General features: G+C 39.2%; 1 protein-coding gene across 1 annotated transcript in view; it reads right to left on the bottom strand.

Annotated features, from left to right (window-relative positions):
• Positions 1-27,977, bottom strand: part of FBN1 (fibrillin 1) — a 223,186-nt gene that overhangs the window by 91,486 nt on the left and 103,723 nt on the right. Inside the window, 8 exon segments of the mRNA NM_001287085.1 lie at positions 1,943-2,065; positions 3,872-3,997; positions 7,354-7,473; positions 9,151-9,291; positions 9,905-10,084; positions 14,724-14,882; positions 20,077-20,202; positions 26,841-26,966. Of these exon segments, the coding sequence (NP_001274014.1) occupies positions 1,943-2,065; positions 3,872-3,997; positions 7,354-7,473; positions 9,151-9,291; positions 9,905-10,084; positions 14,724-14,882; positions 20,077-20,202; positions 26,841-26,966 (1,101 nt within the window).

A 27,977-nucleotide genomic window follows, 5' to 3' on the forward strand; every position in this document is an offset into this window, starting at 1 on the left:
TAGCTTTGAACAGTCACATCTTTGTGGTCTCAGAACTAAATACTCAGTACTAAAAGAAAATCTTATCCGATGATGTCAAGAGAAAAGTTACAGAAAAGGAAAAATTTGGCATACAAGAAATTTCTTTCTTTTCTCTTTAGTCTGAAGTCTATTTTCATGGGTTGCAAACAGTTGGAAAACCTAGTTTAATCTATGAGGTCATAAGGTCTTCTGAAATAATTACATCAGCATTATCTGTTGGTCATACTTAATGCTGAGAGGCAGTGGCCTGGGTCACCAGCAGCCTACAGGCACCAAAGTCAATCTCAGTATGCCCTGTGGATAGGCAAGAGTGTGTGTTCCTGCAAAAGGTCTGCTCACAAAGGGGCTTTCACATTTCCTTCTGCTATTTTATTTGGAAGCCTAATTCCAAGTATTCCAGCAATCATTTCCTTCCCCTTTCTTTTTCACTTGTATAGCACTCAACCTGCACAATTTGGAACTTAGTTGTATTCTGTTTTACATTGTAGAATATTTCCACGTGTTAATCTTGTCTTCCAAACAATAAGTTCCTCCTCGCACAGGGCTCAGTAATATAGAAACTTATTTCTTATTTCAAATTTTAAAAACTCAAAATGTTTTCTCTTACTAAGAGGACAGAGTTGCACGATATTAAGAGACACTGATGTGAAGGTCATGGAGGATACAGGTAAACAACCAAAGGATAGAAGTTCTTTTAAGCCTAGAAAAAAATGCACATCTTGCCAACAACTTCATACAAGGCTTTCTTCCATAGAAGAAAGAAGAAGAAGCCTCATCTATTGGTGAACACCTTTACCAAAACTGTCTACCAGGGGAACCTGGAGAAAAGGCATCATAGGACTTTACTCTGTTTTCTCAGTACCAAACAGCTTGACACTCTGCACTTCTCCATCTGAAACTATGAGCAGAAGGCTTTGAGTGCAGTATTTTACAAGATTTCCTGGGCCTGTTTGGATACAAGATTCCTTGAGAAGTATGGTTTCAACTTAGAATTTGGACCCAAGGGCAATAATCACTCATCCCTGACTACATAAGGCAAGACATACTAAGTGCAAATTTATCTCGATGACTCTTTTTAGAACCCCAGTTTTCAACAGCACAAGTAAAAATCCTCATTTTTGTTTCCATACCTGAAGTAATGAGATTATTTCAAAAGCTACCAAGCTAAACAATGGTTCTTAGTTTAATCTCTTCTGCTTAATTCTATTTCCCTTTTTTTAAAAAAGATTGTATTTATTTATTCATGAGAGACACAGAGAGAGAGAGAGGCACAGACAGAGGCAGAGGGAGAAGCAGGCTCCATGCAGGGAGCCTGACGTGGGACTCAATCCCGGGTCTCCAGGATCACACCCTGGGCTGAAGGCGGCGCTAAACCGCTGAGCCACCTGGGCTGCCCAATTCTATTTCCCTTTATGCTTATGTGACTTAAGAATGCCTAAATAAATCATCCACAAGAAACTTTGTTTCTTAAGATATCTGGAGGAAATTACAGAGAAGAGATTGCTGCAGTAAGAATCTACAATAGTTTGTCCAGGTAAAGATGCAAGAGGTAGCAAATGACAGCCATCATAAAACCTAACTTCCGTGATTCCCCAATGCAAGGAAAAGGAAGAATCCAGCTTCTTTGAAAAGATGCTCACATCTATCAGTGGACCAACTTCAGCCTCTCATTCCTTTGCTATGTACCCTTTCATTCTCCTTTAGGAGACCCCTAACACCCTTTCTGCAATAAGAGCAGCCTCTTTAGCATAAACCATACCTCTCTGGATGGCTATCCTTAAGAAGGAGGTCCAGACAGATTTTCTAAACCAAATTAGGAGCACTTTAACTGGGGAGACTCAGTGAGGCAAAGCACCTCTAAGCGATACAGAAGGGAGAAAAAACAAGAGGAGAATACAACTTAGAGTTTTACAGCACAAACCTTTGCAATAACGCCCGTCTGATGCCAGCTGAAATCCAGGTTTGCAAATACATTTAAAACTGCCATCTTCATTGATACACATTCCATTGAGGCACATGTTCCTTATGCTGCATTCATCCATATCTGAAAAATATAAAAAGATACATTTCCTTATGCCCAGAAGAGCAAGCTTACAAAAGAAGACAACCTGAATGAACATAGTTCTTTTTCTTCACTTTTCTTCTATTTTCTTGTAATTATATAGTCTAAGGCTAATTTTCTTCCAAATTATAGCATACAGAAGAAGAAGGGCCATATAAAATGTGTGTTCTTATGTTCTCAATTTTTGACGTGTGCATGCAAACTACAGAGCTAAATTTATTTTATGTGTATATATATACACACATATATACACATGTGTATAGACATGAAATCCATATATAATCGTTTATATAAAACCTCATGTGTATGGAAGCTACCAGGACTTTTTCTTTAAAGACAGTAGTTTGCAAACTGAAAAGTGTGTTAACTGTCTGACAGTTCTATTTACTTCACTGATATTACCCCTAATACACTGAAAAATAAAAACAAAAATCAAAACCAAGAATGATGGAACTTAAAACAGACTTAGACCACCTTCTGATTCTTTATAAAGTAGAAACCAGAGAACAGCTTCAAGTTTGAAGTTTTAAATAGGGGTAGGAAAAAATGTATTTTTAAAATGCAACACTCTATGGAGTATAGCCACGTTAGCTAACCTTTAGAACTCCTTGATCATAGGTTTATTTCTTTAAATTCATCAATACCTTATTTTATTTAATACTACAGTTGTCTTGGGAGGCACTTGCTTTTCTAGACACAGTGTGTTTTCACTTACAGGCTTTAGTCAAACCAATGTAATTTATGATTTTTTCTTTTTTTTAAACAGGATTCTATCCCAACCGAGAATTCTGGCATTAAGTCTTTGAATTGAATCACTAAGATAATATTCTGCCAAAAATGTTTCTAAGAACAATTTTGAAATTCTTTTAATGTATGAATAGATTCTTGGGATCTTTCCCAAAGACGTTGGGAAAGACGATAAGAAGCATTCTTCATTTTTTGCTAAAGGTCTAAGAAGTGGAAACTCATCAATAATGGTCATATTTTCAATTCAGGAAAAAATTGCAGGGGAAAAAGACAAAACGTTTGAAACAGCCCAATTCAAAATGAGGTGATTAATTTGAGAGGCAAGATAGCTAGTTCTCAATAGTCAATGTTTCAAAAATTTTTACAGTTCCAGATACTCTGTAGTTTTTTCTTACTAGATACTTTATTTTATTGTATTTTATTAAAGATTATGTATTTATTTATTTATTTATGAGAGAGGCAGAGGAATAGGCAGAGAGAGAAGCAGGCTTCCTGCTGGGAACCCGATACGGGACTCGATCCCAGAACCCTGGGATCAGGCCCTGATCCGAAGGCAGACATTCAACCATTGGGCCACCCAGGTGTCCCACTAGACAGACATTTTAAACAGGAGAATTATAAATGTAAAAAAACTATATGGCTTTTGCCACCTATGCTTCAATTAAGAATTAAAAAAACGAAATATAGGAGTTCAGGTGTGTTCTATTAAAAAAACAATGTACAAATTCTGATTGCCTAAAATTAGGAAGTTATAATCTATGTTACAGAATTTTCATCATCACCAGGTATCTTTAAAGGACAAGCTCTCTTCATATATTTGAAATGTTATGTGAATCACAGAAATGTAATTAAAGGTATGAATATTATTGACAAGTATGTTTGCCTCACCCATAATAACAATATATGAAATATATTTGCTACTTTGACTTTTCACTCAATGTTTGGCTTGGTCTTGTTAAAGATTTCTGAAACTGAAACCGGGATGGGAGAAGGGGATTAGTATTATTCTGCTACTCTGACTGCCATACTGTTATCATTTACCTTCACAGTTCTTCCCATCTCGTGTCACATGAAAGCCTGCATTACACACACAGTGGAAACTGCCATCTGTGTTAATGCAACGCCCATTATTGCAGATACGGCCATTCTGTAAACATTCGTCGATGTCTAAAATTAAAGGTAAAACAGAAGATATGTCTTCAGTTGGCAGATTGACAATTATTTTATATCTCCCTCTCTCCCGCCCTCCATCTCCAAACCCATGATGGTAGTTTCGGGGTTTAATTACTAAATGATATTCTTTGACGTAAACTTGATATCCAATAATGTGAGATTTTAGATGACTAATTAGTTTCCAAGACCTATCACAGAAAAAGAATGCCAATATAAGAGCATTTGATCTAACTCTAATTTCTAACAAGATCCTTGAAATCTCAATTGTATACACAAAATAGATTCTTCTTCATTTTCCTAGCTAATTTAATGAGCCAGTATATATCATTATTTATATTAAACTTTGGCTGGCATCTTTCAACACATGCTCAAAAAGGCAGATCTCACAGCTACATCAGAACAGTAAAACAAAAATCCTATAAAAAATTTCAATGCCATCTGAAAACCAGCAACTGCATGAAATGTTTACCTTCCTTATGGCAATTCTGGTCCAAGTATAGTTTTATTGTTTGTATATTCTTAGTTTCTTTGACAACTTCATAAGCATTCTATCTACCAAATAAAATATGGGGGCATTTCCCCTTCTTTTCTGTTCTGTCTAATACTATGCCAAAGTAAACAACAGAGGTTGACGTGGAAGTGTTAAAAAGGACAATAACTCAAATAACGTCTATCAGATCTCTCATTTAAAGATCAATGATGAACTCAAATTGGACAACATGGTACCCTGGATTATCTGTTCCCCTCAGTTTCTAGGCCAGATACCTGGATGAACACCAAAGAGGATGAATACACGCTGCTTTGTCTACATAGCGCACAACCTTTGCCAGGGCTCATTCCCCAGAAGACGGAGACCTGGGTACTGTGTCGTAGTACATGGGAGCAGAGCTGAGGCCACATGTGCCTGAGTATAAGCACCCTAAACATCCTCTGGACGACAAGAATGTGCATTCACGGCACATTGGTTACTCTGTCTACCCTGCGTCTGCACGGTGTCTGGAGGTTGACCCTCAGACGCACTTTCTTTCTGGGCAGATCCAGCAGTGGTTTCCACACGAGTCATTGGACTAGCTGAGGCAGTCTGGGCTTTTCTTCTGTCTGATCTTTGTGCCAACAACCTACGCTCTTTTTCTCTCTCATTTATTTCTTAATCCTTGCAAAAATCTGACTTGCTCCACACTCCAAAAAATAGTAAAAGCCACATACTCTTGAGGAGAAAATTTTTTTTTTTTTTTTTTTTTTAGGATTCTATAATCTTTTGAGGCCCCAGGATAAAACAAACAGTATAAAGAGTTCGGCATTTTCTCTCCTCACTAATTTCAGAGCACCATCAGTCTGCTCACTGCCTTGCAAGATAAATTGAAAGCTTGCCATTCAAACTTTTTTTTGGTATATTTTTTATTGGTGTTCAATTTGCCAACATATAGTATAACACCCAATGCTCATCCCATCAAGTGCCCCCCTCTGTGCCCATCACCCAGTCACCCCCTCCCCCGGTCCACCTCCCTTCCACCACCCCTTGTTCATTTCCCAGAGTTAGGAGTCTCTCATGTTCTGTCTCCTTCACTGATATTTTCACTCATTTTCTCTCCTTTCCCCTTTATTCCCTTTCACTATTTTTTATATTCCCCAAATGAATGAGACCATATAATGTTTGTCCTTCTCCGACTGACTTATTTCACTCAGCATAATACCCTCCAGTTCCATCCACGTTGAAACAAATGGTGGGTATTTGTCGTTTCTAATGGCTGAGGAATACAAACTTCCCTACTGTGTTTCTGTCTGTCTCTTCAGCTCCTTCTCTTCTCCTCAGCTAAGTACACCAACTTTCTGACTGTCTTGTGGCCACTTCCATTGACCCCAAGGCATGAATATGTCATCAACTTCTTATGTCTGAGATAAGCTTAGCACTAGCTCTTAAAGAAGACATTATCTGAAGCTTTTAGGTAATCCTAAACCTCCAATAAATTAAGTCTCAGAGCGATAACACCAGCAGGCATCTATACTGGCTGGCTCTCACTCCAGCTGAGTCCTCAAGAATCTCTTCTATTTGCTTACTTAATACTGCAGTCTTCTAGACACTGGTTTTGGTTTATTCTCCACTATTGAAAAATGCCTAGTACACCATACATGCTAATTGTTGTAAACAACAGTCATAACACTAATGATGTTCTAAACTCAGTTATACATTCAAACTCCCTATATTTATATCTAGGGAGTAAGGCCATTACTAGAAATATTAGCAGGTTGACATTCTGTGCTCCAGTTTCTTCTGCTCAAAACTGCCATTTACAGGTGGTATACTAAAATATACAAATGGCAAGAAATCTCTAAGCCAGAACCACATTCTAAGACTCTGCAACCAGTCACTGTTAAAAATAAAGGCTCTATGTCTTTAACTCATATGAAGAGCTTTTGCTTAAAAAAACAAACAAACAAAAAAAAAAAACAAAAAAAAAACACTCCTGTTAACAGCTGACAATTTTTTTAAAGTGATACAAACCTTTTGACCTTTCCTGGAATTTAATTTTAACACAGAATTCTCACAGAACACGCTTTTATCTGGCTTTCCTGGATCAGTGAAATCCCTTATTCTGTGCCAAATCTATAGAGACATAGATATTTGAGTTCCCCAAGGGTTGAAAGTCCATCTTACTTATTTCTGTCCCAGAAACTTTAGTATATCAGTCATCTGATAAAAGGCATATAGGATGACATAATAAATTAATTAATAAACACAGAGGGAAAAATTTATCAGCAAACACTTATAGTAGTGTTTCTCAAACTTTAGCGTGCTTATGGATCACTGGGAGCATCTTATTAAAATACTGATTCTGATTTAGTAGGTCTGAGGTGGGGCCTAAGATTCTGCATTTCCAATCAGCTCTCAGGCGATGCTGCTGTGACCACTGTGGCTACTTCCTTTTCCTTTAGATCTTCCCATTAAGAAATTAATGAAATACAACTTCACCTAGAACTGTCCTCACTTTCTGCGTCAACAAAGGACAACCCCATTCCTTGGCTCTCAGATGAAAAATTAAGAGCAACAGTGATAAGGCAAAAAAAAATTTTTTCCACACACACACACACACACACACACACACACACACATAGAAAATAAGATATTTCTCCAGGAACAGAAGTATCTTTTTTAAAATGATTTGAATGTTTGCTGGATTTTATGATGCTGTCCTTCAGAGTGACAATATCTGGAATTAAGTGCAGAAAACAACAAGGGCCTATGAGCCTCTTCAGCAAGGTTATTTAAACTCCATTAAATTCCCTTGAAGCAAACCTCCTACTTAGTGTATATGTCCCCTCACTTGGCATCTTCCACGTTAGGACCATACCTCGGCACTCTGTCCGGGTGAGTGTGCTTTGATAGCCAGGTCGGCACTGACAGGTGTACGAGCCCTGGTTATTAATACACTCTCCACCAGCACAAGGGTTCTTCTCACATTCATCAACATCTGAAAAATATGGTGCATTTTAGTAAGAAATTAGATGGCAATAACTCATAACTTTAAGAACATTTTATTGCTTTCCTTTACATGTTAGAACACTTTCCTTTTAAGAAATAAATAGCATAATGAAGAGGGTCTTTTTTCTTTTTGCCACAAGGTACTGTGTCACCAACCAATTGAAAACCAGTGGAGTAAAGTGTCTTATTTTCCTGTGTCATTTTTCAGAGAAAAATGCCAAACATGTAGCAACTCAACACTCCAAGCTAAGAAACATTTTCTCTTCCTTGAGTCTGGCCTAAGGGAATCAAACAGACTAACATTTCAGAAATGGCTTCTAGATAGAATTCTGAGTATCTCTTGGAGCTCTATGTTTCAATAAAAAGGAAGCCTAACTTTATCTAAGCATCCCCTGCTGAGTTCTGCTGAGAACATCAGAATAAGACATGAAACAGTTGTCATTTAATGACTTATTCTCACTTACCACAGAGTCCACCCCTCAACTCTCATCCCCAGACAGGCTCCCACTACTTTTACAGTTGTATAGAACTATTAGTCTATTTAACAGTGACCTGGTTTACATTCCCCTATTTGTAAAGATGGAAACTAAGGCTTCTGGAAGATAACCTACTTATCCATAGTCACATGCTTCTTGCTGCAGGTGCACTCTTCCACCGTGAGCTAGATGTCCCCTCTTCCACCAGCTCTGGATGACCTCTTTTAGCATGTGCCAGAAGGGGCATTCATAACACCAGGAAACTACACAGCATGAGAAACTAAGAACTCCTGATTTCTGCCTGATTCATAGTTACATAATTGCTTTCTATAACTTAACTTATTTTTTTTTTAAAGTTAGATGGCAACTGGGTGTTCTTTTCCAATTAACAGATGAATTATTCCTGTGTTACATTTCCTCCTTTTGCTAGCTTAAATGACTCATGTCAACAATTCAAAGTTTCACTCTTCAGTTTTTAATGACTAACTACAGACAATTGGTGAGTTATCCATTTGAATTAGTAAAATGTGCAAAAATTTGTAATTTGGAGACAGTTTTAAAGCTTTATTTTAATGGTCATTTTGAGAAGATGACTTAAGCTGAAGTGACCAGCAAGACTTGAATGTATTTACCATGAAAGCTAAAAGTCACTATAGTAGGCAGAATAATGCTTCTCCCCAAATATATTCATGTCCTAAATCCTAGAACCTCTAAATATGCTACATGGCAAGAGGGAATCAAGGCTGTTAATCAGTAGACCTTGACGGAGGGCAGGGGTGGGGTGGTGGTGGTAGTGTTTCCTGAGTTATGCAAATGGACCCTATGTAATTACAAAGGTCTTTACAAGTAGAGGAGGGAATTGGAAGATAGAACCAAAGATTTAGAGAGAGATTTGAAAATGCTATGTTGCTAGCTTTGAAGATAGAGGAAAGGACCATCAGTCAAGGAACACTGGAAAAGCAAAGAAATGGATTCTCTCTGAGTGCTCTGGAAGGAACACAGGCTGCTGACACCTGAGTTTAGCCCAGTTAGACTTGTGTAGGTCTTCTAACCTACAGAACTACAGATTTGTGTTATTTTAGGCCACTAAGTTTGAGGTGATTTATTACAGCCACAACAGAAAACCCATATAGTCATGGGACAGAACTGCAATAGCTTCTCATGCCAACCTAACCCTAGGCATCACATACCAATGCACTCCCCACGAAGGTCCAGCTGGAATCCTTTGTTGCATTCACACCGATAGCTCCCAGGAGTTGGAATGCAGCGTCCATTTTGACAGAGATATCGAAACAGCTGGCAGTAATCAGTGACATTGACTGGCAGCACCCCTAAGGGAATAACATTAAACCCCATTAAAATCATTTATAACTAGGGTATCTTTCATCACTTCTTAACCCATTCACAATGGTCAAGATGCTAAATCATAAAGGAAGGAAGACGCTCTTTGGGTAAAGGTCACCTGGGACCAATAAAGTATAATTTCATGCCCACTTACAGAGATCGCATGCAGCCAGGTCCTGTAGCCTCACTGTAGCCTGCCTCTCCCTACCTCTTTTCTGCCTTGCTCTCAAGTCTCCAGTTTGGGTAACTGACAAAGGCAATGAGTTCTGGTAATTACTTACAAAACTACTTTGCATTATACAAAACTCAAAGTATAATTTTATACCTCCTCTATGACTTCATCCTGTGAATCAGATTTAAATCTCTCCCTCTCCCACAGTTGTTGAATAACAAAAGGACATTAATCTGGAGAATATGAAACCTCCTATTTTTCTCCTAAGGAAGGGGCCAATTGAGAAACTTAGATACCACACTACGTATACCAGTTAATCTAAGAATTGATACACTAATTTAATGACTAAAGCAGCATAAACAACAACAAAAAAAGTTAAGCCAATTAATGTAAAACAAAACAAAACCAGATGACTTTTCAGTCCTTACTTGGTGGTTCCCGAGACGGGTATGGATATTCCACTGGTGGTCGAGGGACTGGAACTGGAGGTCCAGGAGGAAAGCCAGGAGAAACAGGGTGAACTGGAGGAATGGGGCCAAGGGGTGGGGGAGGATATCCTGGTCTCTCAGGAATTACCAAGGGGACAGAGCACAGCTTGTTGAAATCCTCTGGAAAAACACAACACAACAGAACACAAAAGCTGAGTTGTAGCGTAACTCATACTCTGTGCAAGTCATCCTTACATTTCAAAGAAACTTTGAATAAGATCAGTCATAGAACCACATAGATCAATTGGAGAACGGGGGAAAAAGCCAATTGACATCATTCCCATACTAACAGCTACAGTAGCAACCATACTGGAACAGTAATTCAAAACCAAAACCAAACTCCCCAGAGTATGTACCACATACCTCTCCCAAAATTTAGGAAGTCTTTACCTAAGTCACGATTTATCTCAAGAAAGAATCAAATGCCACTTTTTTAACTCAGTCCCATTTGTGGATCCCACAACTCTCTAAAGAGGACATTAAAAAACTGGATTTTACTGTATGTGCAACGGAAAACCATTGGATTGTCTTCAGCAGACTAATGTGGGATGTAATCAACTGAACATTTTCAAAAGATCAGTCTTGCTGACACATGGAGAATGTGCTGAAAGGAGGCAAGGCTGTTACAGAAAGCCAAGGGCAAGAAAACATTGGCTGGACAAGGGAGACAGCCATGTAACTGGGTGGAAGTGGACAAATTTGAAGCATATTTTAGAGATAAGTAGGTAGTGCTTCAAGAAGGAGTAAATGTCAGAGCGGAGGGAACAGGAAATCAAGAATGATAGTCTTCTGGTTTACCAACCGGGTAGATGTTGGGGACATTTGCCAAATGGGAAAAATTGCAATGGGAGCAGGTTTGATGGGCAGAAGCCAAGTTCCACTTTGAATATATGAATCTTGCGATAGCAGATATCCAAGTAGATTTGTCACATAGCAGCTACGTAAGAGTTTGAAGCCTAGATGAGAAGTGGGGGCTGTATATAAGTTTCAGAATTATCAGTAGATAGGTGGTATTTAAAGCCATGAGGATGAATGAGCTCACCTAGGAAAAGTGTGGAAAGTGAAGAGGAGAGTGTACAGAGACAGAGCCCTGAGGAATACCTATTTGTACAAGACAATAAAGTGTTGGAGAAGCAGCACCCCGTGGAATACTAGGGGGTGGTGCGTCTGTTGTTAATGCTGCATAATGATTCCCTGAACTAGCACACGAGTTAATCAAGGATTCCCTCTGACTGCACATACAGGCTGATTTTTTCAGGCCAGGTCTTTACTAGTATAAATTATCTTTAGATTTGTGACACCCTTTTTTCTGAGCTTCCAAAAAGGTGTTTTAAGACAGTATCCAGATTTCCAGGGATGTATTTACTTAACCATTTGTACATTTTCATGTTTCCTACAAATAGCCACATCTTGTTAGTTTCCTTCTGTATGTAATCATGTGATCTTTAAAAATTTCTTTTTCTCCTTCTTGCCAGAGTATTGATAATTTTATTATCACTGCCACACAGGGATTCTCCCACAGATCATTTCTATACTAGTTTTATCCATTAACAGAAATTAGGCTAATATTACACTTTTACTTGTGCACTAAATCTGACTTATTCTAAAGTACTGTAATATGTTTTATGCAAATACATTTATATTCAACGTCATGGGGAAAATCTGCCAATTTACACAGGTAGCTAAATATACCTGGCTATCATGTACCTTGTGGTTTCATATGGGTCCATTACTAAAACTTCTTCAATTAAATTTGGCATTTCCAACTTAGGTTAACATTATGTATTCAGAGAATTCTATTCTATTCTAATAATATTTTAATTATTATTTATCTGTAATTTTAACCCACACGGATTCTGCAGCACTTGACTGCATCTGGAAAGGATTTATATATTGTTTATGCTTTCCTGAACCAGGATGCTACAATCCCACTTACCAAACCATAATGATCCTTCTTACAGAATTATCACCTGGATGTGCCATATCTATCATTTCCTGGCTACTTACTTTCCACCAAATTTCTACCACTAAGACTGTGCACAGTCTTTGAAGTCAACGATCATGTCTAACTTATGACTAATTCCCACTCTGAGCCTTGCCCTGTGGATTGCACAGAAGAGGAATTCATTAACTATGTGTTGGATTTAACTGGATAGCAATTATATTAAGGGACTCATTTTGCTTCCAAGCACCAATTCAACCTTTCTTTTTCTTTAGTCTTTTAGGATTTTCATGAAAGAAGTTGAATAGCTTATCAGGATTTCTGCTAATTAGGTGGGTATATGACTTCAAGCATGCTATTAAATTCATCTTAACCTCTATAGGAAAGTATATCGGAGTGGCTCCTATTCTCTCTTCTACTCTCTTAAGCTTCATAACTTTCCCATGAGCTCCTTTACATTCAGGATCAGCGAACCGGGGCTAGTTTTGTTCAACTGATATCCATCTTTCCTAACTCCATTTAACCTAGAAACGATACTGATTTTTTTTTTTTTTACATTGTGAAAAGCTGACTAGCCTAAAATAATCCTTCATATATATGTTATATATATATGTATTTTATATCTATATAAAATCCTTCTCCATAAGTTAAAAACCTAGAGCTCTACAGCACTGCTACCAGAACATCTGAGCAAGCAAACGTACCAACTTGCAAATTAGCTTTTCTCTGTCAATCTGCTTTGCCCTGGGCCTATTTTAGATTGGAGGTATCTCAGTGGTACACATGAGAGAGCAGCTAGCTCCCTGCAAAGTTACACAGGGGAACAGGGCCTTCTGCACCATGCATCCCAAAGCAGGTCTTTGGGCACCTCAACCTGCTGTCCCTCTGTCCTCTATTCAAGGCCTCAGCACAGAAAGGAATCTGCATCAATGCTGCTGATTCCTAAATTAATATATGTATTTATTTTTTATTGTTTAAAGATTTATTTATTTATTCATGAAAGACACAGGCTGAGAGAGAGACAGAGACATAGGCAGAGGGAGAAGCAGGCTCCTTGCAGGGAGCCTGATGCAGGACTCGATCCTGGATCCCAAGATCATGACTTGAGCTGAAGGCAGATGCCCAACCACTGAGCCACCCAGGCATCCCAATATATGTATTTAAAAAGCCATTTTCCTGGTACTCAAGCCATGTGTCTTAATAGAATGTCACGTACTTCTAAACAGGACCTACTAAATGGTCCCCCCAGTGCACTAAGGGTGGTGGGTTATATTTTTAGGTCATAGACAGTAAGCAACTCAGACAAAATATATGACTTGTTATATGTTAAAATGTACTGAAAGATTTTTATTGCTTCTTTAATCCACACATATAATTCTCAGCAATAAAAGAAATTTTATAGTAACATCTGTGAGCAGGTGTAGAACCCAGGATAATGGTAAATTCACATTCTGTGAATAACATTCTGCAGCATTCCGTTAACTCTTGTGTTTATCCTTCTTCACCTTGATTTGCTCTGCTACAGTTTTCTGAGTCAAACACACTGTTCAGGAATCTGATTAAGAAGGAGTTTTCACTTAGAACTAGTGGGAAAGATATCACTTAATAAATTGTTCACTCTACCTGAATGCCCCCTATGAGCCAGATTTTGCTAACTATGGTGGAAGTGGTAAGAAAGCATAAGGAATATGGGACTCTAAGAATGAATGACACCTCCTAATGAGATTTATCAAAGAGTAAAAAAGCAATACGTGAACACATATTGGCCCAGAGTGGGATTTGTGCCACAGCAGCAGTAAATGCCTGGTGCCCTGAGACAGAAGGCATCATTTCCAGCTGTGGTTCTCTTGGGACATTCATGAATTAGGTCCTATCGGGAATCATATTAGGGTCCTTACCAAACAAGATGGCATTTAACAAGCAAGGTGGCAGGGGTTAGGAAGTAAGGAGAAGTTTTAGGGAAAAAGAACATTTGAGTTTAGAGATCTCCAGACTGGCTTCAAGGAAAGCTTGATCATATAATTTAACTAGAAAAATAAAGCCACTATAAAGAAGAAGAATTAAAAGATGAACTGGGGTCGGATATGAGGATGCTAGATGCTCCGCCAAGTAGTAAAATTTTATTTTCAAGAAATGGAGTGACTTGGACCACTAGATCCTTCCTGAATTCATCCTGGGAAAATTTTTCTGGACATCTTTCCCTACCTTTCCCCCAGCCATAATTTTTTAAACTGAACTTCAGATAAATTATGCTTTGGGAAATACATATGGCAGCTGCAGATTTCATAAAGACAAGTTAGGAGGCCACTGCAATAGTCCAGATGAGAGAAAATGAGCTTTATGTGAAAGTAGAAGGAATATGACAGATGAGAGAAGTATTACAAAGAAAAAAAAAAGTTAACAAGAATTGGCACCAAGGAAGAGGAACGCGTCAAATGTTAGGGAAGGAGGAAACATGTATCCCGCATAACTCATGAAAAGGCTCTGAGAGACCTGAACTTTATTCAACAGAGCTCTTGAGGACTACGTGAAAGCCAAAAGAAATATGTAAGAAGAGAGACCAGTACTCCTGAAAAGGTTGCGAGTTAGTAGTAATAAGCAAGCTCAATAAGAAGCAGTACCAAAAAACAGTATTACTTGTATGAACCTCTGTATTTTCCCAAGCCAATTATCCAGGGCAAATTTTCCTGGGAGTTGTCTCTCTTTATTTTCAGGAATCTTTTTCACTTACCTGGATTTCCAGTAGATGTGCATCATGCATGTGGGCTTGTGGAGGTGGAAGTGGGACACTCTACAGATAACTGGAAGGGCTCTTACCTGTTGCTCTGATGGGACACATCTCAGGGGCAACGGTGACCCCTGGAGACCAGCATCGGCCAACATCACAGCAGCACTGCATTTTTGTTATGGACTGGGGCAGTTGGTTAGAACAGCGCCCATTTGCCAGAGCTGTGTAACAGTATCCGGGGCGAACATCTGAGAGAAAAAAGAAACACACCCACACACACATCACTGAGATGGAACTCGTGACAACACTCTTCTGCTCCAGCACCTTTATGCCTCACACTCAGGCTCTGGAGGGATGCATTGACACCCTTGCCCCCTGGAAGAGAAGCAGTATGTGCTGCTCAGGAACAATGCTTGGTCAGAACTCCCTTCGTCTCACACCTTTCGCCCCTGTGAGCTGGTGCACTTGGCCCAAGTCCCACATTCCATCCCCAAGGTGGGAACGAATGATTACAACCATATGTGCCAGAGGAAAAGAGAGACTAAGAAAATCACTGGCAGTGACAGTTAATTAGTTATAAAGACATGTCTCTATACTGAAGGGAGACTGTGTTGTCCTTGGTTTCAAACTACTTAATTCAAGCCATTTTAGGCAAATATTGATATAAATCTATTTTAAAACAACATTAAGTCTGCACTATAGTCTACATTTCTAAGAGATCTTTCTTACTTTTCAGACTGAAACTGTGAGTCAGACTTGTGAGTTTTTTTTTTTTTTTTTTTTTTTTTTAAGGAGTAAGCCACTTTGCAGTCAGATCCAATGCTTGTTAATAGAGATTTCCTTTTGTCCTAGGGCCCTAACAGATTTTATAAGGCACTAATTATTTACAAGTTCAAAATGTTCATGATTCCAAGTTCTTAGTCCTATAAGATACAATAGTTCTTGAAGGCTTTTTTTTTTTTTTTTTTTTTTTTTGGCAGAAAGGTATCTTCTCAAAGCAACATGGGAAGACATATTTCTATATACCACTTTTATTGGGTTACATCATGTCTGTCATGACAACACTGACACACTGAAGTGCAAGTCTAGGCTATCAAAAAAGAGCCTGCGACATACTAGAAACCTAACTACTTCATAGGCCTTTGAGGAAGTGCCGTGAAACAGAGGAGGCAGGTAGCTAAGTACAGAACACCTTGATCCACCTGACATGTTGAGGATGTACTCTCTTTAAGGAAGGGGTATCATTGCATAGTCCATATGCAGTATAGTTAAAAAGTAAATTATACTTTAAGCATACTTGTTATTTGAAGAACTATAAGGTGGTAAGTTTTTTTTTTATAAAATGAGGAATTTTTTTATAGCTAAAACTTCATCCCTATGTTTCCTGTAAGTCGAAATAGAAACTTCATGTTTGATCAGAGAACGCCAACCCTATGACTGTTTTCATCAACATCATTCTTAGGAACACTAAGCACTCAGATTTTGAAGGTTGCAATAAATTAATAAAAAGAATTTAATGAAAAGCAAGGCTAACTTACAAACTAATATCACATGAAGAAGGCTACACAAAACCTAAACAAACCATAAAATAAGATTACTGATCAGCTTTAAAGAATACAAGATTATTTCTGAAAAATACTTAAAACCACTAGCACGTATACATGTGCTTTCTGCGGCCCCATTCCTACATTTCTCATTAGACTAATAGTCTCAGCAGAGAGGCAGAACATTTCCTTCCAGCCTGGTCCAGGGTAAATGGCCCGAGAGAGGAGTGCAGACAAGATAGGCTCTCTGAAGCCACAAATGGCACCTTCCCTGTGAAGAAGAAAGAGCAATAGAACTTTCTACTTTCTAATTTTCATGGCTTTAAAGCCACTGATAATTTATCTATTCAGTGCTTAGTAGATGTTTGGGGGCAAGGAAACCAAAGGCTGTTAAGAATGGGAAGAAATATTCAAAACTGGCTTATATCCCAGTTTCAAATGAATTTGGTGGTCAAAACTTGGTATAAACACTTGACCAAAATTTGTATATACAATTTTCAGTGCGGGCTATCTTTCGGAGCAAAACTGAGACCTACAGCTGCCAACTGCAAACTCCTAATGGGCTAATGTCTATTATTTTGCACATTGACGATGATATTATTTTACTGCCCAGTTGGCTCACTTACATGTTAAATCGGTAGACTAGAAAACTCTTGATCAAAATGGTGAATGTTGGGGCTAAAAACATTACCAGCCATGGCTGGGCTACTGGCAGTCTCTGATGTACAAATAGCACCTCTACCAACAGTGAGCATTTTGCTAATTTCTCTTTGTGCAGGAGAGCTTTGGTTAAAAATACACACATTGACACAACTTATAATTTTGAAACAAACCTATTGGCTAATAAGTAAAGAAAGAGAAAATATGTGAAAGCCAGGAAGCATTTGGAGGAACTGCCCCCCAACCCCCACCCCGGGCACACCAGCCTGAAGTTTCCCATGCCATCAGGCAGCAGTGCCAAAGGAAGTGGGAAGGAAACTGTTGTGGTGCTGGATCACTTTGCAAAGAGGCTAAGGAGTGGCTGTGGGCAATCTGAAGACCTGTGGAAGCCGAGGGGGAAGAATGTTAGGATTTGGAGGAGGTAAGTGGAGGTAGGAGGAAGCATAGACACCTTCTTCTATTTTGAATCTGCTCTGACCAAGGAATCTAGCAGAAAAGGAGTAGGATGCTTTCTTCCTTTTTTCCCTTTCTGGATCATTTGGCCTCCTTCCTTTCAGAATCCAGAAACCATACTATATCAAAAAATATATATTATGGATTAAACAGGTGTTTGCAGGTCATCCTAGCCTATCAGTAGGCCTCTCCTAACCAATCACTAGCATCGTTGTGTCCAACCAGGAGCTAAGAACCGTGAGGCCCAAACTAGGTACAGGATATCATCGGGATTGCTGGGAATTGATGAGACAGAGCACACTAATGTGAAAAGATCACCCTACACAAGATATTATAAACCTCCAAAAGAAGATCACAGAATAAAAACATAAAATAAACTTCAAGAGCTTACAGAACAAAGGAAATGCTGGGGACAGAGAGGTCTGCGAGCCTTAGAATGTAGTGACTGAAGGGAACGGATGGAATCTTGTGCTTAGGAGAGATATATAAGGAAGTACGACACACCACTAGCTATAGGTGGGGTTTCTATTGGTTAGATTGACTAATTCCAAAGAGCCAACTTACCAACAAAGCTTAGATTTGTTTGTAATTTGGAAACTATATGCATTTTCTTCTCACTAGGGATGGTTTGGCAGGGGGTTGGAGGGTGTCTCTGTGTTTAACATGGCAGGAAATATCAGCATTAGGGAAGGCAGAAATGTCTCTTGGAGCATTTTATATAACAAGTTCCTAATTGTGGGCACAATAAAGTTCCAAAGAAGAAGAAACTGTACTTGTCTAGGTGTATGGTTAGAAAGCATTTACTGTGTCCAGTAGTCATTTGGGAAGGAGCAATGAGAGGGTTTGGGACTGTGGGCTCATGTCCAAGTTGGGATCCCAGCTCCCTCACTTCTTAGCTGCTTAAGCAATCAAACCAAATTACTTATCTGAGCTCCGTACACCTCAGCTCCTTCCCATCCACAGTATGGTTGTAAACATGAAGTCAGGTAATTCTCGTAGAACACCTCACACCTAGGAGGTTACCCCCGAATCCTAGTTCACTCTCCACATCTCCCTTTCTTTGTAAATAGTATGAATATATCTGTTAAGAGTGTAAACTATCTGTTATGTAAATGTTTTCATCTCTTTAATTTGTGGCTCTCTTTGAAAGTTAAAAAATAAATCTACCTATTATTTGGACAGGAAAGAACTTCTGATCTACCTCTTTGCTGAGCATATCCACTGGATGTCAAATGCTAATTGGAACGGTTTGGGAAGAAAAAGGAGATACATGAATTGCACTGGCCATTCTTTCACTGCAGTGACAGTATGTACAAAGATATCTTGGAAAATCAGGCAATCCAGGCCCCACCATTGTTTTTAAGGAGAAATCCAGATAGGCTTCCCTCACTGGTTGTACTTATTCAAATGTCAACTTAAGAGATCGCCCTCAGCTTTTATTATATGTGACTAAGTAAAAAGGAATTCAGAATTTCAAGTGCAACTCAGTTTGGGTCTGAAATTCATGGCTTGTGGTGAGGATGTGAAGCTGAGTGTCTTTGAAAATATGGGCCAGAAACAAACATCAAAAGATAGTGTTCATTTCTCTCCAAGGCCATGTGCCATGGGCTTCCTAGCTCTGCCCTAATAATAAGGAAGTACTCATTGTGATATTCAACAAATACTTAACTGAGTGCCTATGACATGCGAGGCATCATGCCGAGAACCACTGGGGACAGATGAGGATAGCAGTTAGCCTTTAAGGAGAGCTTACATCTTAATTAGGGAGATAAAAACATACAGACATAAAATTTCCCTAGATCATTTATGAGAATCATATCCTCAGAGAAGGGAGAAACTGCTTTCAGGTAGGCTGATCCGGGGTGTCTTCAAAGACAGAGAAGCTGAGGAGGAATATGAAAGGAGGCCTGAGCTGGAAGAAGAGTATCTGTCCTGAGTGGTACCACACATATGATAAAAAAGGCAGGAATGAATCAAAACAAGTGTTTGAGGGGGAGAGGCAGGGACTGTGCAGATAAGGAAGCAAGGTTGAGAGGGGTCAGAGAGTGAAGGTCTTTAACTATCAGGCTGCACACTCTGGAACTGGAACTTTACACTAGAAAACTGGACTTGGAAGGAAGTCTTAGCAATCATTAAATCCAGCAGTTTCCAAACCTGTTTTTTAAGACAACAAAATCCACTATTCAACTGATATTTTACATAGAAGCCTAACACACCACCAAATAAAAGCATCATTGCCTACTCCTTTGTACTATTCCCCTCTCCCACCCCAGAAGCTCTAGAGGCCCTGCACCTGAATAATCCATGTGACACACACTGGAAAACACCAATTTCTACATCCTCATGGAAAACTACTAGAGGTTTTTGAGCAACAAAGTTACTGAATCAAAGCACTATCTTAGTAAGATAAATCTGACAGGATGGATTGTAGAGAAGCCAGGAAGCAGGGAGACCAATTAAGAGATTATTGCAAAATTTCAGACCTAAATTAACACAGGTCCCAGGAAATGGCTGAAGGTTTGACACTTGCATGATCACAAAGATAATTTATAGACTGAGGATATCTGTATGGGCTCCTGGATCATCCCTCTTTCTGGGAGGTAAAAATCCTAATACAACACCACAAGATGCCTCTTTTCTTGAAGAGAGCACTCAACTGTTTGATAAAATGACAATGTAAATTTTACATCAAGTGAGAACTTATAAGTCCCCCTGCACAAATGTCTTTAGAAAGATGTTTGTTATGGAACTGATTTACAGGGATGCTGTTTATCATTAAACCTACCTACGCATCGGGTACCATCGGGAGAGGGGTAAAAACCAGGAGGACACTTGCAAAAGTAACTGCTGACTGTGTTTGTACACTCGCCCCCATCACAGATTCCAGGAATGGTACTGCATTCGTCAATATCTGGAACATAAAGAAGAGTTTAGTATTCACAGAACACAGCAGAAAACTGTTCATCATCACAAGGTTCATAGCGAAAACCAACCAAACCAATCTCCAGAACAAAAGCTGCATATAAAATAGTCAATTTAGGGGCACTTGGGTGGCTCAGTGGTTGAGCACCTGCCTTTGGCTCAGGTCATGATCCTAGGATCCTGGGATCGAGTCCCACATCAGGCTCTATGTAGGAAGCCTGCTTCTCCCTCTGCTATGTCTCTATGCCTCTCTTTCTCTCTCACTCATGAATAAATAAAATCTTTAAAAATAAATAAATAAAATAGTCAATTTTAAAAAGGGTGATTCTCTCAACACAGGCTTACCCAAGGAACTTCCAAAACTCAAGAGATTACAGCAAAATAGAAGAAACCTCCCCTGTAAAATCTAAAACTATATAGTGTTTTACCAAGCAACTATAGCCTGCTAATATTCCAATGTCATTTATTTTAAAATTTTGTTTTCTCCATTCTCTCTATGGTTTGCATTGAGTTAGGGTCCCTTATGTTTACTCTATCTTCTGCATCAATTCCTGCATTTCTTCTCAATCTGACTTTCCACAAAGCAGGTACGAAAATCCTATAGAGAAGAGCATTTGGTCTGAGTGCTGACCAAGACTTGGCCATTGTGGGGTTCTCAGGGACACCCAATCTGCTATGATGATGGTTTTCTGTGGGTTCGGTGAGTGAATGGTGGGGAACACTGGGATGCTCCATCCAGATCCTTCTCAAGGGAGGACTTGTCCTAGCATTAAGGGTGCCATCAGTAGACAGCTTGGGTTCTCAGCTACTGCCAGGACTGTGTGAGCTGTAGAGAGCTGCCTCACCTCAGACTTCACCCTTCCTGGGAGCCCACACCCTATGACTGATCGTGGAAGAGAGATAATGGTTGGTCTGGCCATCTGCCCCACTTCCCGAATCCCCTGTGAGGTCAGTGGAGGCCATAGTCAGAATCAGTGCTCAGGGCCTGAGACTACTGGTCTCCTCCAAGGAAGCAGTAAAAGTTCCTGAGGACAAATCCAACCATTTCCTTTAAAGGACTTTTCAACACTGACAGCTGTCAATAGATGTGGCACCAGCGAGGGGAGAAGAAGTTGAGAACTTCTTGCCTAGGCTAAAAGTAAATACCCAGAGTAACAGTGGTATTTGCACGACCTTGACTCCAAGAGGAGGAGGCTTTCTGCACTCACCTAAGGACACATGGATTTTGACCCAAGCCCCCTGGGAGTATTGCAATGGCCACACTACACTGTTGGTACTCAGCCCAAATTTTTTTAAAAAGAGAGAGAATATTTCTTCTCTCGTTTAAGTACTGCTCTTCACTTGTAAAACGAAATAGAATTCTGAGTAGACCAGATTCAAGTGTTGTCTGACTCAAGTTCACCCTGTTAGTCAAAAAGGCAACAGTGACACTGTTTACATGCAGTTTAACCTTTTTAAAAGCAAAATCCCCATTCTTCTATGCTAGGCTAGAGGCTAAAGCAAACAATATTCCCCTGCTTATATTAGAGTCAATGCTAACATAAACAGCATTCTCATTGTGAAGTTGTATAATGGTAAAAATGTATATTCTATTCCGACAGATAGACATTTTACTGGAGTCGGCAAAAGTCAGGCCAAGAAATAGCCAGGAATGGAGCTTAAAGATTCAAACTAGCATAGTATCAGAAGGCACATTTTAAGACAGTTCTTTACCATCAATCCTCCCACGTTTACCAGCCACAATCCTACTTAAAAACCAACAAGGGGCACCTGGGTGGCTCAGCCAGTTAAGTGTCGGGCTCTAGATTTCAGCTCAGATCATGATCTCAGGGTCCTGGGATCGAGCTTCATGTCTGGCTTTGCGCTGAGAGTGGAGCCTGCTTGAGAGTCTCTATCTTAACCTCCACTCCCCTCCCAGCACGAGCATGCTATCTCTCTCTCAAACAACCACCACCACAACAAACCACAGAAGTTCAACCTCAAGGACTCAACAACCTCATTAAATAATGAAAGAGGATGCACTCCTGTAACACAAAGGTATTAAGAAGAAGGTACCTTCCCCAAAGTGTCCCTAAAGGTGAATGTCTGGGTCACTGAACTCCTATCAAAGATCATGTGAGGAGGGGATCCCTGGGTGGCTCAGCGGTTTAGCACCTGCCTTTGGCCCAGGGCGTGATCCTGGAGACCCAGGATTGAGTCCCACATCAGGCTCCCGGCATGGAGCCTCCTTCTCCCTCCTCCTGTGTCTCTGTCTCTCTCTCTCTCTCTCTATGTCTATCATAAATAAGTAAATAAATAAATCTTTAAAAAAAAGATGTGAGGAAATAGTGTCTATTAAATGAAATATTTTTCTACCTGTTAGTATAAGTGACTGCTACTAACCTTATTAAGGCCACTTAGGTCAATAACCAAAGAGGTTATTTAGGCGACAAAATATACTAGAAAGAGTTACTGAAAAAAACAGAATGAACTGGCAGAATGGAGGAGGCATCCTTCCTTCACATGCTGGCTGTTAGATCTGGCTCCTTGGCTGAGAGGATAGTACAACAGTACTAATAATAATGAGAGTTGACACGTACGGAGCACCAGACATTGATTAAAGGTTTTATGACTGTCAACTCATCTAACTCTCATAGTATAGGTCCAAGCATAGCACTGATTTCTGCAAGTCTGGTGCCTGGGCATAACTCTTGCATTACACTGAGACCTTCAGAAAGCTGACATGAGTAAAACTTGAAGAGCAAAGAAGATCATTTATAAAGTGATGCTAAACCCAGGTCTTCAATTGCCAGGGGCTGGGCTGGGAGGGAGAGGGGCAGGGGTCCAACTTAAGGTGGATGCCCTCCTGCAAAGGTCAGTGAGTCAGGAGACATAGGGTGGTAATGTGTCAGCTAATTCTTCAAATCATGTTGAAAAAAACAGCAGCTATACTATTTTATGGTCATACCACATATGCCTGCTTGTGTGGTTTCTTATTCATGCAGCACCTGCTATCTGATCACAACTGGGAAACACTGAGAAATGTGAGGAGATGGAGTTTGGATTGCAGAACTGGAAAGGACCTCCAGAGATCATCTTGTTCCACCTCCTCATTTGAAAGTTGAAGTATCTCAGAGCTGGTAACTGACTTGTCCAAGGTCACACAGAATATGGGAGGACCTGAGGGCCAGGATCCGGGCCAGGGCTACCTTGTGCCTAGCGCTCTTATGCCTACATGGCAGAGATTTTGTTCAGCAACATGTAGGGAGCTGGTGACCCTGAACAATGGGAGTCAAGGGCTTACAAGTAGCTGCAGAGGGTGGAGCCCCATCTAGAGCAGTGGGTTGAGTAGCCCTAGGAATTCTCCTTGCTGCCTGAGTGGATAAAAGCCCCTAATAGCAAGGAGCCATTGGATAAATATGTCATTATTCTAGAAGAGGGAAGTCTTAAGGTTTTTGGCCATGTATTAGGGAGTGCACGGACTTAAGAGCTACATTTTTAAAAAGTCCTTTGCATCATGCAGTGCTATTATAATTGCTAAAGGCTGGGCTGGCGATAATCTAAATCCCAAAATATTAGTGGTTAATTAGGAATCCAAGGGACCTCTTCCAGAAATAAAACTTAATCCTTTAATTACACTTTTTATTTCTTAATTTCCTCCCACAGTAACCTATGCAAATATGGACTTGGTTTCCGAAAAGAAAAGGCTCATGTGTTCTTTCAGTGTGCATACTCGAGAGTCATTGGAAAAATCAACAATGAAGGTGGGCATGAACTTTGTTTCCCTTTTTCTCAAATCACAGCTATAAATCTCAATCTTTTCTTTTTAAATTTATGAAAATTTAATAATTGTTATTTAATCATTTCAGCTTGTTAATTTACATTTCAAATGAATCTAAATTGCACGCCTGGATCTAAAACTTGGTACATGGCTTTCTTCAGTTTCAGGGAAAGGGGATATTTTAAGAAGGGAGGGTCCTGCAAAAGGAAGATCTCACCAAAAACCTGCTCTTACCATCACCAAGGGAGTGAAGGTTAGCATCTTGTAAATTTGCTAAAGCCAATTTTTTATTGAATTGGTTTTTAAAATAAATTACTGCGGGCTTCCAGGCACCCAGTTCCTTCCTTTCCAAGTCAAGAGGAAGATGCATTTCAAAAAGCCACTCAAAGAAATGGCAAAGATGCCAGAAAGATTTTCACAAGGGCACAGAATCCCACTGTGGCCTGACCATCTTCCCAGGGCACACAGATGTTCTCTTCATACTTTCAGCAGTGTAGGCCAGATTTTCTGGAATTCCTTCTATTGACCATCCTATCAATCATCCTATGCCCAGAGTTACGGCATTCCCATAATGAGGCATGGAGCTGGAGAAAAGCAAGGGAGAGGAGGAGGGGACTAAGCTCACCAAGCATTCTTGGAGGACTTTCTGATTTACTCTCCTACCCGAGTAAGACAGGTCAACAATGCCCAAACGAGCTCTAGGCCAGAGAACATGTAGTACTAACGGGACATTCTCTTCCAGTATCAATTTTGCATAAAAAAAATAAGAAAGAGGGGAAAAACCCCATCATCTGAATTTAATGTAACCGTAGATGGCTAGGAGAAAAAAAAAAGGTCTAGCCAAAAATATGCTGTTTTTATCTTGCTACTGATTTCAATATGTAGCCGGGAAAAAAAAAAATATTTGTGAAAAAGGATTAAGTCATTCTCAGACTGAATTTTTTTGTCCATTGGATACACCACCATAATAGGCTGCTTAGCATTAACAAAAGGATTTTGAATGAGTTTTCTTTCAATCTCAGTATTAAATCTTCTGACTTGTTCCCAACCACACAAGGTGATGGATCCTGACCCATGTTAACTGATAGGTCTGAGGGAAAGGCCAGGGACACAAGCAAACAACTGTACTCCAAGCTGGAAGCTATCAAATTCCAGAAAACAACAAAGACTGGACAAATCATATGGACCATACTGCCCTAAATCTTGAAGCTGACTATATCTAAGCTGAATATATCAAGCTGAGAAAGCCTGAAAATTTAAGACACAACCTACTGCTGCTGTTGATTTTGCATGCTATTATAAACCTAACAGCTTAGTAATGGCATAACGAGACATATATAATGGCACCTGAAAATCTATAATATTGTAAATTTTTCAAAATATTAGGAAATATAAATATTAAGTATTAATATTAGAGATTATGGCTTATATCCAAGAAAAAAGACTATATAATATGGTACAGCAAGTACCAGAGTATGAATCAAAAGAAGTAAATTTTAGCACGATCTAAATGACTTCAATCAGGCCACTTAACATAGCTGGTTCTTTATAATGTGAAAGGTACAGCTCAGTAAGTTCTTTACCCTGTTCAGTATCAACATTCTGTGCTAACATAGATCCACAATATAACTTCAAGAATACATTGGGCTTGTAAGAATCAACTTTATTGTTCTTTGAAACTTAAAATATTCTTAAAAAGTCCTACTTCCTTAGAACCTATTTTTCACAGCTACTTCAACTGTGTATGGCATGTTCAAGAACGTATCACTATAAATTCTATGATGATTAATAACTTAAAAACAACTCTAGCCCATAAAGATAATTCTAGCAGAGTCAAATTGCAGATTATTCAGTTTCAGGGTAAGTAGGTATTAAACTTCTTAAATGTAATTTATGAATTGCACCTCAAATTTGAAGCTGTCTTTCCCACGTATGATACACTATAGCTACCTACAAAGAAGATTAATGATTCAATCCCAGACACATGGCTTAGAATGAACTATTCTTCGTTGCTGGGAGCAGACACAACAGCAATTGCTTTCAACAAAAGTTCACGCATTGAAATGAAACTTTACATCACATCAAGTAGAGCTGAAAATGAAGGAAGAAGTTTGCTGTGCTGAGTTTGATGAGACAGGTGCCTTGTTCCATGACTGTCAGACATTATACATGCACTCCTCAAAGAAAAGAGAGTTTGGTGCTGCCTACTTACTTCCCTCTCATGGAAAAAGCATTTATTACGGCCTTGGATGCCAGGCCTCTTTTTGGCAAGTAGCAGTAGTGGTGAATATGAACACATTCTCTCTATACACATTTTCAGGAGCTCAATCTATAAACTAAATGCAAATAGATAAATTTACCTCCAGAGAATAAATTATTTTTCTGTTTGATTAACATTAAAAGGCTTCCATCTGATAGGCAGAAAACACTAAATTTGTAGTAGGAGCATAAATATATGAGTTAATCTCAAAAAAATCAAACATACATTTTAACTAGGAAAACATCAGAAGATATGTCTTTCTGAATGATATGTAATGATTAAATTTAAATTCATGTCTCTAGAACCATGCAAAAACAGGTCTTGAACATTTTAACCCAAATATGGGTTCAAAAATATTTCATGTTTTAATATCTAATTTGATTCAGATGGATCTCTTATTTTGGGTCTATAAAAGTGGAAAAAGCTGCAGGGTTTTTCTGGTTCAATAGCACAAAGGCATATTATTCCTGGTAAGAATATTATATTTACACATTCACAGGAATGACAAAGACAGAAGGATTTTGGAACAATTTGCAATAAAGCTTGTCATTGATTTGAATTTTGCCTGCCCCTCCACCCCTTGACTGCAAAGCATGATATTTCTTACCTTCACATTTTTGTGATGCTTCATTAAATTTGTGTCCAGCAGGGCATTTGCACTCAAAAGACCCAACAGTATTAATGCAATTTCCTCCTTGACAGAGCCCAGGGATGGCCTGGCATTCATCCACATCTGTCAGATTTTAGAAGACAGAGAGAGGAGAGGGAGAGATTCATATAAAAGTCATTGCAGAAGAAAATGTGATAGTTTGTCTACATTTATATTACCATAATTATGTCAGTGAGTTATTTGTCCATCACAATATTTGGAATATGATGAGAGAAATGATTTTTCACAATTACTTTATGTAAAATAAATTATTTGAGTAACATAACTTGGTCAATAATGTTTATAAGAAGTCATGAATATTGTTAATTTTCCCATCTTCCATCTTCCCTTATGTAAAGGGCAGTATTTATATTAATTTTCGTGGGGTTTATTATGCATGCCGCAAATTATAGGGGTACAATAATTAAAAGGCTGACAGTAACAACTAGAGTTATACAAGAAATCCTTAGAATCAAAATGCCACACATTTCTATAATAAAACTGTCTCTAAGACTTACATTGAATGATTCAGTTAAAACAGAATTTACTTAAGATCTCTCGGAAGACATGAGAAGGTGTTTTTAGGCAAATGAAATGAGAAATGTTCACCTTGCACTCTGTAGAATTATCTTGCACTGTGAAAATTAAACAACCCAGGACATTAGACTGAGAAGTGTGAGATACCCTAGATGAATGTGCAGTCTGAGCTGCAGACTCACTTTGCTGGCAGAGCAGCCACGAGTGGGAACCTTTTGAAAGGTAAGTCAGAGTGTGTCCTCCTGGCTTAAAACTCAAGCCCTTATCTTAGAAGATCCTATTTGCCCTCTCTACTCTCTGACCTCATCTTTTGGCCTCCTCTCTCACTCCTCTCCTTCTACACTGGCTCCCTTGCCATTCCTTAAATATACCAAGGATGTACCTGCCTTGGGTTTTTGGAGCAGTGGCCCCTCTGCGTGGATTGTTCTCCCTCCATAAAGTTGCATAAAGATTCATGTTGCCCTGTTCATCAGGTGTCTACTCCACTGTAGCAGTGGATCCTCCTTCCCTGGCCAATCTAATAGCAATGGCCAGCTCCCTTATCCTTCACCACCCTTT

The sequence above is a fragment of the Canis lupus genome, chromosome 30 (genome assembly GCF_011100685.1).
Source record: "Canis lupus familiaris isolate Mischka breed German Shepherd chromosome 30, alternate assembly UU_Cfam_GSD_1.0, whole genome shotgun sequence".
NCBI classification, from domain to species: Eukaryota; Metazoa; Chordata; class Mammalia; order Carnivora; family Canidae; genus Canis; species Canis lupus.